This window comes from Caloenas nicobarica, chromosome 10 (assembly GCF_036013445.1).
Source record: "Caloenas nicobarica isolate bCalNic1 chromosome 10, bCalNic1.hap1, whole genome shotgun sequence".
Classification (NCBI taxonomy): domain Eukaryota; kingdom Metazoa; phylum Chordata; class Aves; order Columbiformes; family Columbidae; genus Caloenas; species Caloenas nicobarica.
In genome coordinates this window covers 5,560,736-5,578,521 of record NC_088254.1, presented here as the reverse complement: position 1 = coordinate 5,578,521, position 17,786 = coordinate 5,560,736, and the positions used below count along the sequence as shown (strand labels likewise).

Genomic DNA, 17,786 nt, shown 5'->3' with positions numbered 1-17,786 from the left:
AATGAGAGGCATCCAAAACTAAAACGTACTGGAAGAGCATTCCACCGAGCTTTTGGAGCAGTTAGGAGGGTTTTCTGCAAGGTGACACGGTGACAGCCTGCGGATTAAGTGCCAGAACCCATCACAAGGCAGAAAGGACATGAATAAACCCCACTCGTCTCGGTACAGATGGGTAACAAGTTGGTCTGGCGCTGATCTGTGCTTTGCCAAAGCAGCAAACAGCCTGGGCATTAAACTCCACCGCAAAGAGACAATCCAAACCGAGCTTTACCCTCAGTACAGAGCTTAGCATCATTTTGCCCAGTTTCCCGAGTACGCTTTCTCCACACACACAGAGAATTACCAGAATACTTAAAAAAGCAGCATGTCCCCAAAAATGTGCCCCCCACCACCTAACAGGCTGAAATGACAGCTATCAGGGAACTCTCTTTTCTGTTCCAGCTTTAACAGCCATAAAATCTTTCCAACGCTGGAGAAGACCAGAACAGAAATATGGACAGAAAACGATTCATAAATCCTGGAAACGTAACTGATTTGCCTGCCAATTCCAACACGATGCTCCCAGACGTGCCAGGAGCCTGTGCTCCGGGAGAGCATCCCCATTCCCACCCTGCTCCCAAAAGCAGTCTAAATCACCCAGAATTTCCCCAAACTTTAGCAAATTACTGCCATTTTATTAGGTGAAAGATCACGTTGAAGCTTTTCAAACAAGTTAACGCCGAGACCATGCGTCTTAACCAGGAGGGGTGGGTGGGAGGGACGAGGATGAGATACTTTGGGGTGAGAAAGTGCAGCTTCCTTTTGCAAAGAGCATAATGGCCTGAAAAACTGCTAATTTCACACGGACAGGGAAAAAAAGACCCTAAAAAGGGATTTTCTGTTCCCAGAGATCCAGCGCGGGCTGACACTAGGCTGCCAAGGCACTTTGATGAGATGAAGGAATTCTACAGGTCCTTTAAAATGGCTATATTATCACAAGGCGACATTTTATTATATAGTAGTAATGGCACAGTATTTTAAAGAAATGTATACCTCTCTTTGAAACCGCATTTTTTTAAAAAATGCAAGTTAGGACTGCGAGACTGAAGTGCAAATAGAGCTGTACTGAAATAAATCAGGCATTTCCCACTTGTTTAAACTGACTCCACACCTTTTAGCACAACCGATGAATATAAAAGTGACGAATTAGAAAAGAAATGTAAGGTGTGAGGTCATCCTTAAGTTACACTTTAGTGTACAAACCAGGTTACGATTCCTCTGGGCAACGTGAGAGATTAAAAATCCACGCACAGCTCAAGGCGCCTTCGATCGCTTGTTCCAGCACTATTTTAAATTATTTTTTAGTTTTGCAGCATTTTAGTGGTCCAAATAAATGCTTTTCTTCTGGGATGTACCCTTTTCATCAGTGCACTGAATACACGTGTTATTTGCACAAATAATGACTGCAAAAAGTCATTCTGAACCTGGGCCAGAAAAATGCAGAAATGACAGTGTTTAGCTAAGCAGACACCAAAGTGCACTCATATTTTTAAATCTACCTGAACCCCATGGTCAGACTCCCGCAATCCCAGGGAAAAACAAACGCTGTTTCGCTCGATGTCTGGCAGCCTGAAGAATGAAAAATCGGGGCTGAAATAACGCAAGTCTCAGACAAGTTCAAGGCACAACACCGCGTGCAGGGTACGTGTAAAACAAGATGCCAGCTCGCTATTAAAAAAGCTTAAAAATTAACGTGCGCAAGAGGAGCTCCCTGCTTTCCTTATATCTACACGTTGCTCCAACAGGTCCTTACGGATCGCTGCGGTATCGAGCTGAAACACTGCAACCGGGGCTCCGAGAAGCGCCGGGGGATCCCTCGGCGACCCCGGGTGCCGCGTCGGGGTTACCGGCAGCAGGATGGGGCCGGTGCACGGCGGAAGCGCCCGATGGGGTACGAGGGGCGGCGCAGCGGGACCCCGCGGGGCGGCGGAGCGCTTCCCAACGGCAACTTCTGCGGGAAGTTGGGGTGGGCGGGGGGACACCGGAGCCGGGGGAGGCCCGCGCCCCCCGCCGCTCGGGGAAGCCCCGGCGGGGGACCCAGCGCGCAATGCGGCCGGTACCGCGGCCGTGCGTGCGGGAGCGAGCGGGCGGGGGGCGGGCCCGCCGCAGCCCGGGAGCGGCACCGGGCGGAGGGCGGGAGGAGGGGCGGGGGGAGGGAGGCGCCCGCCTCGCAGCGCGCCCAGCGGCCGCCGCACGCTCCGCCCGCCGCTCCCGCCATGCCGGGGCCGGGACACCCCCTCGCGCCCGGCGGGGCGGGGCGGGAGGACGCGCGACCGCCCGCGCGGGCCCGCGGCTCCCCGGGGAGCGGCACCGGGCACCGGCCCCGCACCCCCGGCGCCCCCTCCCACCCCCCGCCAGCGCGCGCGGCACCGGCGCCAGGCCCCGCCTCCTACGGATCGCCGGAGGGGACCGGTACCGGGCCTGGCGCCCCCCTCTCCCCTCCGCCCCCCCCCCTTCCCTTACCTCGAAGCGGGCCCTGGCAGTGGCCAAGTCTCCCTCAGGGTCAGGGGGCGGCGGGGCCGCTGCGGGCCCCTCCCGGGCGGGCGGCGGGGGCGGGCTGTCCCCGGTGCGGTGAGGTGGGGGAGTCCCCGTGCCCCTCCTCCCGGAGGCGGGGGGGAGAGGCGGCGCCGGGACCCCGGGCGGAGCGGGGGGGGACACTCGGCGGGGCGGGGGGGGTAAGATGGAGTAACCGTCTCTCGGCCGCCGCGGCGGAGCGCTGCCCGCTTCTCTGTTCCCCGGGAAATCCCGCCCCTCCCCGCGCAGGGGGGGAGCCCCGAACGCCCATTGGGCGCGCCGCACGCCCGTCCGCCCCGCGACCAATCGCCGCCGCGGCTCCGCCCCCCTCGCCCGCCCCTATTGGCCGCGGCCCTCAGGAAGGGGATGTGGAGAGGAAGGGAGGGAAGAGGGGAGGGGGGCAGCGACCGCCGAAGAAAAATGTCCGTATAAGCAGCGCGCCCCGCCCCCGTCCCGCCTCCTCCGCCGCCCCATTGGCCGCGACCGAAGAGCGCCAGCCAACCGGCGGGCGGGCAGCGCGACCGTCACGACGGGGAGCCCGCCCACGCGGCGGGACTGACCCCGCCTCCGGCCGAGGAGACCCCGCCCCCTCTCTGGGGAGCCCTTTTGTGGAATGTTTACATCGGCCGCGGCCCGCGAGCGCGCGCGGCCTCCTCCCCCTCACGGCGAGCGCGCACGTGCTCACCGCCGCCCCCCACGGCGGTCCCGCCGCCAACACCCCCCCCCTCACCCGGCCGCCCACCGGCAGCGGGGCCCGGGCGGAGGGGCGGCGCGGCGCTGCCTTTTGTCCCCCGACCCCTTCACTTCCGGGATGGCAGCGCCCCACGTGGGGCGGGTCGGTGGCACGTGCGGGGGGAGCCACGCTCACTCACTCACACACACGCACTGAGGCGGGGGGGGGCGGGGGGGGGAGCGCTGAGAGGCCCGCGCGCCGCGGGGGCGTGCCCGCCGCCCTGCGGCCAATGGGGGCGGGGGGCGGGGCCGGCGCGGAGGCCTCGCCCGCCCCCTCCTCCCCACACACACTCGCTCCCCCCCCGCCCGCCGCGCGCTTCCCGCCGCGCTTCCCGCCGCGCTTCCCGCCGGCGGCCGTTGGAGCGCGCGCCGCTCCCGCGCCCGCCCCGCGCAGCGCGGCCCCGGCCCGGCGTGAGGGGAGCGGGCGGGGGAAAGCAGCTGTTACATACCCTCAGCGCGCAGGCGAGGAGCCCTGAATGGAGGGGAACTCCCCCCGGGGCGGATTGGCCCCGCCGTGCCGATCGTCACGGCCGCGCCGCCCACCGCGGGGGCGGGGGCTGAGGGAGCGGCCTGGCCGCGGGGGGCGGGCGGGAGCTGCCCCGCGGCAAACCCCGACCACCCCGGGCGGGGAGCGCTGCGCAGACCCCTCTGCCGGGGTCAAAATACGACATGGAGCTGCGGCCGCGGGGGTTTGTTGGTTTGGTTTTTTTTTTTTCTCCCGGGTTTCCGAAGTTGCGGAGGGAGTTGCCGGCCTCCCCTCTGCCGCAGGCACCGGCCCCTGCCTGCCTGGAATCCCGGCTCCAGGAGCCAGGCCTGGCCTGGGAGCAGCCGTCACCGGCCCGCTGCCCGGCTGGGCACCCGGCGTGCTCGGGAACGGGGAAATAAGAACACGCCCGCTCTACGCTTCTATTAAAATAGGTGTTTTTTTTTCCTTTCTAGCTGCTTTTCCCTCTCCCAGCCCTAGCAGGGAGCAGCCCCGGCACTGCCAGGACGTGCAGGCCCAGCACAGGATCTGCCGCCTCCTCGGGACCTGCAGCTCGGCTCAGCTGCTAAAAGGTGTCTGGCTGGGGCTGTTTGGACCTGCACGGCTGCTGTGCTGCACCGCGGATCGAGCCCCAGCCCAGGAAGCTGGTCGCGAAAAAGTAGGAGAGCTGGGAAATGAAACGCTCCAGAGCCAGGCTGCTTCCAGGCTCCCAGGGCTCAACGTGTGCTGGGCAAATTACAAGCGCTAAAAGTCATTGTCATTAGCGAGGTGGTGAGCATGCAGCCAGGAGACCCAGAAAACCAGAGGAGACAGGTGGGCGCAGGGACAACGTTGCTGCTTCTGGGGTTTCCCTGTGCTGGCAGCCCTGGAAATCATGGGGTGGGGGGGGAGGATGAGTGTTTGCGTTTTTTCCCATGTTTCCCATGTTTTCCCTTTCCTCCACCTCCAGCACAGATGGGATCCTCGTCCCTCCTCTGAGGAACTGCAGAGGTGCAGGAGAGCAGCGTATCCAGCAGTTCCCATTCAGAGCCGGCGTCAGTGATCTCCCTCCCTCTCGGCTTCACCTAAGCTCACTTTTCTCCAGGTTAATCCTCCCGAAGGGGTGGAGGCGGCCAAAGAAATCCTCTGCTCCATCTTCTGCTGTCATTTGTCTGTGAAAAGCCACCAGACTGGTTAAAAATCCCCAAACCTCACATTTAAAGTCCAAACCCACTGAAAGGCTGATCTCAGAAGGAGAGTTGAAAAGCAAAACATGTTTGAACGTGTTTGGTTTGGTTTTAATGTTTGGTTTTTTTTTTTTTAGTACCTGCCATGGAAATAACACCAGAAGCGCTCAACAACTCCATTCCGTTAATCTCTGCTTCCATCCCTCTGTCCCCAAAGTACTGGGGGGGCTGTGGCAGGTCAGTGTCCCCCCAAGGATGGGGACTGTGGGGTAGGCAAAGCCCTGAACTCCTGCCCCTGACCAACTCCACCACGAGAGCTAAGAGGACTGGTCACTGGTAGTATATTTGTATATGTTGATACAAATAAAAACAACCCCCCCAAAAGTAATAACAAAAATGTTTCTCTGAACAAGAGCAAAATAGGAACATTTACAAATACTTCTGGCTCTGGCTTGGATCAAGTTAATGTTAAATACAAAAAAACCCCACCCAAAACAAAACAAAAATAAACAAAACAAAAAACCAAAACACCCCCACAGATTATAAAAAAATAAGAATATACACATTCAAAGAGCTTATTACAGTATAAAGTCATGGGGGCCCAGGCACCGCGGGTCCCAGCTCCCCAGGCAACACAGGGGGAGGCCGGGGTGGTGTCCCAGTGGGTGCTGCTCCCCACGGTCAGCTCAGCACCTCCCGAGGGTTTTGGCTTTTTTCCTCAGTGCCTTTGCAGCCCGTGACTCACCGCAGGGCCAGGTCCCCACTGCCAGCTCGGGAAAGCCAGACAACCGGTCGGTCCCCATCTGTCCCTGTCACCTCGTACCTAGTGACTCCCGTGGCTGCAGCCCAAGGGGCAGGGGATGCTGGTGAGCCCCTCGCCCCCCAGCCAAAATCCTCCAGAGATCCTCCTCCCGGGATCAGAGCTGCCCCTCTCCCAGCAACAGATGAGGATGGGGAAGATGAGACAAGGAGGAGATGCGGCTGAGCATCCTGTGGGATGGGCACAGCAGCGGGTACCGGGTCCCAGGGCTGCCCGTGAGGGGCAGGACAGGGGACAAAAAGGGGGGTGAGGGGGAACACAAGACAGAGCCAGGACCAACCTCACCGCTCCAGGCATCACAGCGGTGAGACAGCAGGAGAGCGGGGACCCACAGGAGCTGCTAAAGCGGGTGCTTGTATATATGTATCTATATAATAGCTGTGGTTGGGCACAGCAAAGATATATCACATACACACATATGTACGGACACACAGACGTAGTGGCAGGTAAGACTGAAGTAGGTGCCTCTTCCTAACTCCAGGCCAGGACTGGAAATACATTTACTTGGGCTTTGCAAAGCCCCTTCTCTAGATAACACTTTAGATGGTCCCAACAAAAAAAATAATAATTAAAAAAACCCAAACGACGACACAGCTCTAAGAGAAGAAAAACCACCTCCCCGAACAACCGAACCCCCAACAGAAATACTGCAGAGAGGAGCGAGAGCCTCTTCCCACCACATCTTCCACCAGTGTTTGGTTTGAATAAGGCACAGTTCCATGGCGGTGCTGATGGCCGAGGACGGGCAGCTGCCTGCTCCAGCACCGCCGCCCCAACAGCTCTGCCGCGTCCCGGCGGGCCCCGGCAGGACGGGAAGCGGGTTCTGTGGGGAGGTGGTGGGTCTCAGTGTCCCGGCGAGCTCCTCTCCTGGGCGGCATGGCTGTGGTTGGGGAGCAGGAGGCCCTGGCGCTGGGCATGCTCGAGGATGGCGGTGTAACAGAAATAATACTGCTCAGGGGTCTGGATGCTGAAGGCGCGCTGGGTCCGCATGCGCAGCACCGTCTGGTAGATGTTCAGCGTGCCCACATCCTGCAGCTGGGACAGGCAGATGTCCAGCGCACAGAAGGTACCTTGGGGACAATGACAGGGACAGTGTCAGCCACCCCAGAGCCATTGCTGCCCCTTGCTTGCCCCCCTGCACGAGACCACGGGCACCAGGAGAAACAAGGCAGAGATGCCCCAGCTTCCACAGCAAGTCCTGGGGACATGCAGCCCCGGTCAGCCATGGGTTCCTGGGATGGAAATGCCCCAGGGGGAGGCTGGACTTGCCCCCCACCCGAAAGACCTCCACCCCAGCAGTGGAGTCACCCCTTACCAGTCCTGCCGATGCCGGCGCTGCAGTGCACCACGATTGGGGGTCCCCCCGGGTGACCCTTGAAGCGAGGTCCCAGGGCGCTGACTGCCACCCTCTGCTGCTGCTTCACGGCCCCCAAGAAGTCGATGAGGGTGGCGGCAGAGGAGGGGACACCATAGTCTGGCCAGCTCAGGTACTGGAAATGGGACACCAGCCGTCGCTCCCTGGTCTAGGGGGAAAGCAGAGGGGTTAGACCCTCTCCCCTCCTCTGTCCCTTGCCACAGAGAACCTCTGGCACCCCTGTGCCTCCCCCTGCGGCCACACACCTCTGAGCTGTGGATCTCCAGGATGGTTTTCTTGTAATGGTTGAGGTTCTCCATGCCCAGGTTGGTGATGGTCAGGGCCCCGAAGCACACCTGGAAATCCTTCTCCAGAGGCCAGTACTGGCCACACTTTCGCCTGCCTCCCTCCTCCAGCCTGGGAGCAGAAGGACAAGTTGGTGATGCCCTCCTCACCTTGCTAGGACCACGTCCCATGTCCCCTGGTCCATCCCTGGTGTGGTGTCCCCACCCTGTGGGGCTCAGGCTGGCACCGTGGCTGCAGGGTCGCTGCAGAGAGCACAGCGCTGCTCAGCCAACATTTTGCAAAGAAAAACAGGGCTGTACCCTGCCCAGGGCACTCACCGGGTCGTCATCACGATCACCAGGATGTTTTGCTCCCACACCATGCGCCAGAAGTCACCATAGGTGTTTTCCAGAGGCCCTGTGGGAACAGCCCATGTGTCAGCCCAAAACTTGATCCTTCCTATCTGCTCTGCGCTGCTTCATCCTCGGGCAGATGCTTGTGAGGCAAAGCCAGGGGCTGGAGGTAGGGGCAGGAGGAGGGGGCTGCCACTGCTGCTGCTAGCAGGGCTCTGCTCAGGATCCCATTTGTGGGAGGTAGCTGAAGGAGGACAGACCCACTTTGCCCTATTCCAGAAAAAACTCTGTTCCCTCCCAGCTGGGTACCAGGAGGGGAGTAAGTAAACCCACCCAGAGAGGAGTAAATCCACCCAGAGACGGGAAGGACTTGCCAGGCAGTGCCTCCCGCTCCGCAGCCCCTGGCTGCTGCTGGGCAGGGAGGTGAAGCCCACACACGCATCAGGAGCCAAATGACCCCTCAGCAGCTCGGGGCCGTACCCTGGGTCCCAATGTATGCGTTCCTCTGCTTGTAGCCATCCATGAAGCTCGCGTTGATGTAGTCGGTCAGCTGGGGAGGGAAAAGCAAGACAGCATGAGCCCTCTGGAGCCCCATGGCTGGGATGGCTCCAGGTGGGACCCCAAGCGTCTATCCCAGGCTGGCTCACCTCTGGGCGGCTGTACGGCTTGGCCAGCTTGACTCGGGTTTGGTCCAGGCACGGCACGTCCCCGTACCGGTTCTTCTCCTGGTTGTAGGGTGCCCTGCGAGGCAGGGTAGGGCGGGAAAGGGAAGCAGGGATGTTTTCCAGGCGGGAAGGGAAAGGCGGCATCCCTCCCTCTGCACGAGCCTCCGGCGCCCGGTGCCTGAGCTCTGCTGCCATCGCCTGGCCAAAGCCTCGGGAAGCAGAGTCCCAGCCAGGTCCTTGTCCCCGCTGTCCCCTGCGCAGCTCCCTCCTGCCCCCGCGGGCTGCGGGAGCCACAAACGGGGCTTGAAGCATCACTAGGCTGGGGGTGTCCATTGCTAACCCAAAGTGCTGCACCCCAAAGAGGCCATCACCAAGCAGCAGAAGTGCAGGGAGGGGGGGGACCCAGCTTTTTTGGAATAAGAGAGGGGATCCCCATGCTGGCCCGCACCCAGCTCCTTCCCCAAAACTCACAAAGAGCAGACGAAGGTGCCGGCCGGGCTCCTGCGCCGAATATCTTCGTACTCTTCGTAAATGCCCCGCTTCTGCTTGCGGCTGACGTGATCGAGCAGCTCCTGGAGGGTGAGGGACTTGGGCCCAGGGACGTGGACGGAGCCGTTATCTTTGGGGGCCACCAGCGGCACCAGGATGAGCTCGTCCAGGGGGTCGGGGTGCCCGTTCTGCTGGGGCAGGAACCGGCAGTTCCAGCTCAGAGGGTCCAGCTTGAGGGACCCCCCGAGGTACTCAGGGAGGCACTCCCGGGGCAGGTGCTCCTTCAGCTCCGACATCTTCACCATCTGCACCTGTGGGAGGAAGAGGAGCAGCAGGGGTGACTCCCAGAAGGATGGAGAGGGTTCGCTGGGGATGGGTACAGGGATGCCGAGTCTGGCATGATCCTGATGGACCCCCAAGTCTTCTCCCAACAGCACCAGGGTCTTCCCATTCTTCCCCTGCCCTGGGAAGGTACTCAGGGGAACATCAGCGGTGGGGCAGGGGCTGGCCCCCCCATGTACCCCACACAGACACCCAGCTCCGAATTTGCAAGCAGATCTGAGCTCCTTCCAAAGGCAGAGGGGCAAAGTCCAGCTCAGGGAGACACTGGGCTGGAAACAGGCTCTATCAGCAGCACAGCTGATGCTGAGCATATTCTTTTAGGTATTTTTGGCTTTGCCAGATAGAGCCTGAATGCAGGTATTTAAGTTTCCCTTTTCTCCTGCGTGCTCAGCTGAGGTTTCCTTTCCTTTTAATCATTTATCATCGCCTCCACTTTCTGCTGCAGCTGGCAGCCTCACCGCAGAGGAAGAAACCGTAGGCGATTTCAAAAGGGGCTCAAGATATTTGCTGAAAATATTGAAACAGGCTGGCCCCAGCTAAAGAGGCTGAGAAAGCCTCCGTTTCTCGCAGATTTGGGTTCAGCGGATAGGACCGAGGGACACAAGCTGCTCACACCACCCTGTCCCAAAAGGAAAACAGGCTCAGTCCTCCCTGCCGAGGGGTCCCCGCTCACCCGCTCCCGCAGCTTCTCCTTGAGCAGCAGGCTGATGATGGAGTAGGGCACGCGGAACCACATGGGCGCTCCCACGATGAAAACCTTCTTGAGCCGAGCTGGGAAGGCACCCTGCAGGCAGGAGGGGGTCAGATCCACGCTGCCGGGGCGGGGGACACGTCCCAGCAGAGGTGACGACCAAAGGGACGGTGAGGTGGCAACGCCACATCAAAGCATGCCTTGCACACAGCCGGCAGCCCACGGCCCTGCGTATTTTTATGTTCTGATATGGAAACAAATTATTTCCTTGGAATTAGGCAGGCAGAGGGTTTGGCTCCGCGTGGGAGAGGTGATACCCGGGAGCTGGGATTGTGCAGAGAAGACACCCGGCCAATATTTACTGTTATTTCTTTTTTTTTTTCCAGAGAAGGGAGGAGGCACAAAATGCCAGCACGATTAAAAAATAATTTGCATCTGTTTTCCCAGAAGCGCTGCCAGCAGCTGTGAGAGGAATCCAGTGCAGGGACAGCTGATCCCCCCACCCGCGGGACACTGCAGCTCCCAGCGCCTTCCCGAGGTCCTGCAGGGCTGGAGCTGCTGCTCCTCAACCGAGACATGGGCAGGCATGAAGATTTATGCCAAAACCACAGGACTTCACATACTTGATGAGCGAGTGGCCCGTGTGACATCGCCAGACACCGGGTCACCCCTGGCCGTTACCTTCAGCAGGTTGAGGATCTTCTTGCTGAGGTCCAGTTCGAAGTTGGTGTACTGCGACCCTGCCATGTCGTAGATGAACACCAGCCCATTCCTCTGGGTTTCAAAGCTGAGAGAAGGCAAAGAGCAACATCAACCCTGCAACATCCAACTGCTCAGCTCCTGCCCTATGCTGACCTCATCCTCAGCTTGCTGACCCCAAAAAATCCCCTTCTGTGCTTCCAGAAGGACTCACAGACCCAAAGCTCACTTCTGCATTTCCCAGCTGCTCCGCCACCTCTTCCCACCACCCTTATTTAAGCCTGGCTCGTGCCTTAAGCCTGTCTCAGCTGCACCACCTGTGATGGGTAAGTTCAGAAATGGAAAGAGCCCAGGTGGATGAATGGCATATCCCAGGTTTATATTTTTGGCAGGGCTCACGTTACGTCTCGCCGGCGGCAGAGCTGCCTCCTGCAGGAATTCAGGGCTTTGCTAAACCGAGTCCTGGATGTGGGCAGGGAAAGGCTGCAAAAAGCCTGGTTCAGGGCTCAGGGGATTTGTTTTCCTTGCTGAATGCCTCCATGGGAATGACTGGCTGGAGTTCACAGCGGCAGAAGACAGGGAATTTCACGCCATGGGGAGCTGTGACCCCTTCTCTCCTCTAACTAGAGACAGGAGGCTCGCAGACAGATGCAGCCACAATTTCACCTTCAGGAATTCACATTCACAGCAGCGATGGCACCTCTTTTCCCCACAAAGCCTTTTGGAGCAACTTCATCAAAACCTCCCTGTGCAGCAGCATCTCCCCTTGCCCCTGGGAGGGACGGAGCTCCCCACGGACCTGCCACCATCGGTCACGGTGTCCCTGCTCACCTCTCCACCGCACGGTCCAGCAGGTAGAAGAGCGCCTGGAGCACCACGTGCTGCACGCTCTTGCTGGGGTGGTGCAGCTTGGCCGTGAAGAGGGCGATGGAGGCTCCCGAGGGGTCCCGCACACTCTGGCGAGGAAACAAGGTCAGGTCCCCGCGGCACCGAGGGTGCCCGCGCGGAGTGGAGCCGGGATAAGCCACCTGGTTGGGGTAATTTGGGGGGGCACGTCCCCACCTACCAGGATGGTGAACTTGCCGCTGAGCAGCTCCGAGCGCAGCGGCTCCTCGTGCGGCTTCAGCTTCACGATTCCCTCCTTCAGCCGCGTCTCCTGCGGGCAGGGAGCCGGTGTCACCACGGGCACTCCGGCCCCATCACGTCTGTGTGGGGCACCCAGCCCTCTGCGGGAAGCCCCCCCAGGGAAACCTCTGCTCCACAGCCCCGTTTTCCAGCATGGGAAGAGGAGCAGCTTTGCAAAATCGGGATGGGAAAGGTGTGTGTGTATACATATATGTTATAAATGGGGGGATGCTCTGCGGGCACACACCCCACTCTAAGCAGAGGGGAGGGAATTGGGGTCGGCAAGATCTCCATGGTGACTCGCCTTGGCTGAAAAAGTATTTTCCCGCTGGACCAAACACATAAGGTAGTGGGCAAAAGGAAATAAGCAGGGGGAGGGTTGTGCTTGGACCAGAGATCTCTCGCAGCACAGAAAGCCTCGACCAGGCTGACCCGGCCTCGCTGGCTTACCCGGTAGGAGTGGAAGAGCTCGATGGCCCGCAGGACGTCGAACTTGCGGGCCATGAGGAACTTGACGGCCACGTTCCAGGAGAGCGGGGACACATTGTACTGGCCCGTCCACTTGTTGATCTCCTCCAGGAACTGCTTGGTCGCCTGCGGGAGAGACGAGGGGCATGTCGTGAGATGGGGTGGGAGGAGGAGGAGTGCCCGAGGAGCACCCCTGGTCACGGTGGGAGCTACGTGGTCCTCGGGGCAGGGGCTGAGCAGGGCTTGGCAAACCCCGCAGCTCCTCGGGTGAAGCGGGGAGCTGCGTGCGAGGTACTGGGAAAGGGGGTAAGGGCAGTGGGGAGGGAGAGGGAGGCAGCGCCAGCACAGGGAAGGGAGCAAGCGGTAGGAGAGCTGGCATTGGAAAAAGGGCCCTGGGGCTGGGGGAGACTCATGGAAGGGAGAGGGGGAGCAAAAGGAGGACTTCACAGGTGGCGAACTCCCTCTCAGACACGGCAGCCTGGCAGCAGCTTCCCAGGGCTGCAGCTCCGCCGTGGAGCAGTGAACCCGGCCGTGAGGACACAGGTAACGAGCAGGACCGGCACCGAGAGCTGACGCTTCGATGTGCTACCGGACGCAGACCAGCTCACCCAGTCAGGCCAGTTTCACATGGCCACAGAGGATCAGAGGAGAAGGGTTCGGTCCGGGAGGGTCCCATGCAAAGTGAAGCAGTTTTTCTTTCTGCTGCAGTGACCCCGTCCCACACAGAAGCCCTAACGGAGATGGGGCAGCACGGCCCAGCCTCCCACTGCCGACCAGTCAAAGGATGCGGGCAGGATGGAGGGGGTCCCTGAAATGCCCCACTCCCACCCAGACACCCCAAACGGGAGGAATTTCCACCCTCACGAGAATGGAGGACGGTGATGAGAGCGTGAGGAGGAGGAGGGACAGCAAGCACTGAGGGCTGGCTCCCCGAGCAGGGAGCGCGGGCAGGCGGCGGTGTTGGATGTCACGGAGGAGTTACCAGGAGCTATTCAGCCAGAAAAGCTCGTCGGCGTTAATGACTTCCGACCAGAGGAAGCAAAGGGCCAGGGTTTATCGGTGGCACAAGGCTTGGCGGGGGCAGCGAGCGCCTCTCACGGGATGAGCCAAAGGAGCTCAGCTCATCCGAGGGGTCTCCGCAGCCTGCCTGGCAGCACAGGAGGCATTTTTGGAAGGAGTACTGGGTCACCGGGCTGCTGTCAGCTGCTAAGGGCCAGCCCAGACCCCAGCACATCACAGCCAGAAGCTCCATAACTGGGTATCAGAGCACTGCAGAGCGGTCAGGAGAGAACTCCCAGAATTGGGCCCCCGGCTGCCCAAACGCTGGGGCTGGGCTGGAGATGCAAACCCAAAATAACGGCAGAGATGCTCCTTCCCCAGCAAGTACAGGGTGGCACGGGGATGGAGGCAAGCACCAGGCACACTCCTGCTGCCCTTGGATGGACTTGAGATGGGAAATACGCCCTGGGATGACGGGAAGGACACCTTGGGAGGAACACCCCGAGGGGCACGGCGGCAGTGGGGAGAGGATGCAAGAGGTGGTTCAGGTCTCCTTCCTCAGCATCTAACCCATCGCACTTCACGTGATCCCGTTTCCAGCACCCATCACGAGGGACCCTGGCTTTTTTTTTTTTTTTTTTTTGCAACGGGGTAGACCCCTGCGAAGCAGCACTGGCTTTGCAGGGCCCACAACCCGGAGCCACAAGAACATCACTCCCGGCAAACAGGGAGGAAAGATTTGCAGAAAAAGGACCCATTTCTGCAAGTGATGGCAGCGAAATGGTCTGCGGCAGGGTGTTTTGAACAATGCTGGTCTTTGGAGCGCTGGCGTCATCGAAGTCCCTGCTTCGCTGCGCCAGGGCAGGGTGGTGACAAAGCCACCGCTGCAGGAACATGGGGCTCTTCGAGCCCTCCTCCCCCAGGCAGCAAACCCAGCCTCCTCCTTAAACCCGGGGCCGGAAATAAGTCCTGTGAAAATTGTGGCTGGGCTGAAAAATCCCCAAGGAAAATTGGTTTGGTCCCTCTGGGATAGGCTGGGGAGGGAACTGTGGGGATCCCGCGGAGCAGGAGACATCCCGAGGCTGGCAGGGAAAGGAGAGGGGTGAATTTCCCCCCGGCTCGCTGTCAGTAATGGGGGAGAGCGGAGCAAATGGAAGAAATCCTGATGGTCCCAAGGAGGACAAGGGGGTGGCAGGAAGGGGATGTTCCAGCCCCAACCAGCGCTTACCCATGAAAAGGGAGAAACTTCCACTACTTGGCTCCCAAGCCACTGAGGGCAGCCTTCCCCACCCCAGCCTGACAATCCAAACCTGGAACATTACTGCAAATATCTCCTTATCTTCTCCATCTGATGTTCACGCACAAACCAAACACCTCAGATCCCTCTCCTGGAACACGCAGCCATGGCTCTCGCTGCAAACCAAGTGTCCCTGCCGGAGCAGGGTCTTCTAAAACCCCCTTGGCTGGAAGCTTTGCCCCTCTTTGACAAGGGAAATGCAAATCACAGGCACCTGCAGGGACACGGGGCATGAAAAACCCCACTCTTTGAGATTTTATTACCCTGGAGATGGCAGTACTGGAGCAGTGCTGATAACAGGGAGGCGTGGTGGAAGAGAGAGCCTGCGAGAGCTGCACTTCCCGAGCACCCGCACGGGCTATGGGACAGACTCTTCCAGCTCTGGGTGAGCACTCTGTGCGGGGGGCATGGGGGCTTTGGGAACCCAAGGTCTCTGTACCCACCCTCCTAAAACCCTCCTGTAGAAATAAAGGATGTTTTGAAAAAGAAAAGCCAACAACCAAACAGAAAACTGACCATCCGGTCCCTTTCGCCTTCGCATTGCAGCCCCCAAGGCCAGCAAGGTGGCGGATGTGATGCTGTGCCCTCGGCCGGCTCGAGCATCGCTGTGGGGCAGAGGGGACCCCGGACTGGAGGCAGCCTCTGGTCCCGGCTCCCGGGCTCCACGTCCCCATCCAGCGCGGAGCCTGGCAGACGTGGCTCAGGGTGCGGATGCAGAGCCGGGTGGGCATCCCTGGGGACGAGGATGAAGGAGGGGAGAGCCAGAGGCTGCTCTCGCCATCCGACGCGCCCCGGCTGGGTTATCGGCCCCGCTCCCCGAGCTCAGCAACATCCTCCCGTGGTGACGCAAGGCCGGCGGAGGAAGCCGGGACGTCACGGGAGGCCTGGGGCGTGGGAAGCGCGTGCACACGCATCCCCACGCCAGCCTGCCCACGGCGGGGAGGCCCGGCCGGAGAGGCCGCTGGCAACGGGGGGGACACGCCAGTTTGGGGGGGCATGACCCAAACCCCACGCTGCTCGCCCTGACACCCACGGCACAGGCCCGGCAGAGGCCTTTGGGGTGCGCACCGCGCGAGCAGCCCTACGGAGATGGGGGACTGTGCGGGTTGGGGGCTGTGCGGGTTGCAGGGGGGGTCTTTGCAGGTAGGGCTTTCCTCGGGGAGAACCGCCTCGCTGGGAAAAAAACAGCGCTGCAAATGGGGTACCCAAAAAACGGGGAGGGGGCCAGCGCACGGGGCGCTGCCCAGCCCAGCCCGGCTGCGGGGACGGGGAGCGCGGGGACCTACCTGCTCCTCCTCGGCGCTGAGCTCCGCGGCCATGCTGCGCGGCGCGGCCCCGCTGGCCCCGCCGGGCCGGGCTAAGCGGCGGGCGCCCCGCCGGAGCCCATCCCCGGGGCCGGCGGCGCTGCGGGCACCGGCCCCTCCCGGTCGCCGCAGGCTCGGCGAGGGCGGCTCCGCCCCGGGGTCCCCGCCGAGAGTACCGAAAAATTTAAAATAAATTAAAGAAAAAAAATTATATATCTATATCTCGCAGCCCCCCGCGAAGTTTGGCTGGCCCCGGGAAAGCGCGGCTCCGCTGGGCTGGGCCGGGCTGAGCTCCCGCCCCGCTCCGCTCTGCCCCGGCGGGGGCGGCGGCAGGAAGCGCCCGCAGCCCCCTCCCCTCCCGCGGCTGGGCCGGGCCGCCCCGGCGGGCGGGCGGCCAGGGGGAGGCGGGGGACAGGAAGCCCGGCCCGGCGGGGGGGCGGCAGCTGCCGGGATGGAGCCGCCGGAGCCCGGCCCGGCCCCTCCCCGCCCCGGGCCGGCTCGGCCGGCAGCGCGTTCCCGGGATCCCCCAGCTCCGCTTCCAGCCCTGCCTGGCATCCCCCGCGCTGCCTGCGGCGGAGACACGGGCGGCGGGGAGGCGAGCGGGGCAGCGCTGGAAAGGGGCGCCTGGAACCCCCCGGGCTCTGCCGTCCCGCCTGGGCCACCTTCGCAGCCAGGCTTACAGGGACCTCGGAGGAAACCCAAAGGCTGTGCTGTGTGTTTTGTGAGCCCGCCGCCGAGCAAAGCTCCCCGCGGCCCAAAATCAGTCTTTTTTCTGTTGTTAATTCTGGATGTGTGCTGTACCCCCAAGCCCTGCGAGCAGCGACCCCGGGCCAGGGGCGGGCAGCCGGCCCCAGGGATCAGCTCCCCAGAGCACCCCGCTGCTGCAGCCTCGCCCGCCGGCCTTCCCGGCAGCGCCGTCCTCTCTTACCGGTATTGCAGCCTTCCCCTGCGGGCAGCCCGGACCAGCAGCCGGCATTCCCAGCCGTTTCTTTGCTCTCCCTCCTCTGCAATCCCCAAAGCACTGGGTGCAGGTGTCAACACCTGGATGGAAAATCCCGATGCTCCTCTGGAGGGGCTGCCGGGAACGAGCAGGGACCCCGGGGAGCAGCCTTACCAAAAAGCCAGGCCCTGGGACAGGGGGACATTTTGTTGAGCTGAGGACTGTGTTGGCAACGTGCCCATAGCCAGAGCCTTTGCACCTAACTCGGAGAAAATGGAAGAAAGGACAGAGGGAAGAAGCTGAGCCCTGAGCTGGATGCAGTTCATGGGCTGTCTGTCTTTCCTCCAGAGCCTCCAGGCCACATCTACAGGTTGAGCCCCTGCCCCAGACTAAGTTTGAGCCCCGGGGGGATGACCCCTTCTCAGTCACCACCACTGTGCCGCCTGTTCCAGTTGGGAGCCGGGCAGGGAACAGCTGGGAGCGGGATCGCACCCAGCAAATAAAAGTCACAGCAACAAACTGTGTTGGCCCCGGTTACTTCCGTTTAACACCCTCTCTCCAAACACGGCCTTTGCTTTCCAACAGGAATTGTAACACAAATATTTATTTCTCCAGCCCAGCTCATGCTTTTAAAAGGGAAACTATGCGGCATCATCTGGAGCCGGCGGAAAGCTCTGGTTGCTTCCCTCTTGCTCTCCTCCACCGACCAGAGGACGCAGCTGAAGGCGGCCCCTCTTCAGCTGCATGTTGTCTCCTGCCCACTCCCTTCCCGGGGCTGGAGGACCTTGGAAGGTTGCTGGAGGGCAGCAGGGAGGCAGTAACCTGAGCTGCAGCTTTCTCTGCCCTGAGGGACGCACAAATCTTCTATCCAGATGCCCACCTCCGGGTTTAATTGCCTGATGGAAGGAAAACTACGCTGATAAGAGGCTGGATGCACTGATAAGAGGCTGGATGCGGTCTCCTGGCCCCGGGGTCTCCCTGCGGCCCTTTGCCAGCCGGAGCAGCCCTAAGCCTTCGAGG

General features: G+C 61.0%; 3 protein-coding genes and 1 long non-coding RNA gene across 5 annotated transcripts in view; 2 read left to right on the top strand and 2 right to left on the bottom strand.

The window, feature by feature from the left end:
* SIN3A (SIN3 transcription regulator family member A) overlaps positions 1 to 2,866 on the bottom strand; it is a 29,093-nt gene extending 26,227 nt beyond the window's left edge. The window contains exon 1 of the mRNA XM_065641824.1: positions 2,503 to 2,866. The gene's annotated coding sequence lies outside the window, so the exon portion shown is untranslated. The remainder of the gene's footprint in view (positions 1 to 2,502) is intronic.
* On the top strand, positions 1,926 to 3,761 carry LOC135992609 (basic salivary proline-rich protein 2-like). The gene has a single exon (XM_065641900.1). The coding sequence runs from the start codon at positions 1,926 to 1,928 to the stop codon at positions 3,759 to 3,761; it is 1,836 nt and encodes a 611-aa protein (XP_065497972.1).
* An 89-nt stretch (positions 3,762 to 3,850) lies between these two features.
* Positions 3,851 to 5,173, top strand: LOC135992698 (uncharacterized). The gene is made up of 3 exons (XR_010606758.1): positions 3,851 to 3,974; positions 4,225 to 4,582; positions 4,719 to 5,173. It is a non-coding gene; the product is annotated as an uncharacterized LOC135992698 (long non-coding RNA).
* An 82-nt stretch (positions 5,174 to 5,255) lies between these two features.
* Positions 5,256 to 16,026, bottom strand: PTPN9 (protein tyrosine phosphatase non-receptor type 9). 2 transcript variants are annotated; one of them, XM_065642045.1, is made up of 13 exons: positions 15,809 to 16,026; positions 12,209 to 12,352; positions 11,700 to 11,789; positions 11,465 to 11,589; positions 10,616 to 10,721; positions 9,917 to 10,027; positions 8,884 to 9,212; positions 8,395 to 8,488; positions 8,228 to 8,297; positions 7,733 to 7,811; positions 7,376 to 7,526; positions 7,071 to 7,278; positions 5,256 to 6,825 (listed from the first exon to the last, which is right to left on the bottom strand). In XM_065642045.1, exons 1-13 carry the CDS (start codon positions 15,839 to 15,841, stop codon positions 6,599 to 6,601), a joined length of 1,767 nt encoding a protein of 588 aa, XP_065498117.1. In that variant the 5' UTR covers positions 15,842 to 16,026; the 3' UTR covers positions 5,256 to 6,598. The 2 variants fall into 2 exon arrangements, with proteins under 2 accessions (XP_065498117.1, XP_065498116.1); XM_065642044.1 differs by lacking the exon at positions 15,809 to 16,026 and adding an exon at positions 15,039 to 15,187.
* Positions 16,027 to 17,786: the final 1,760 nt, after the last annotated feature.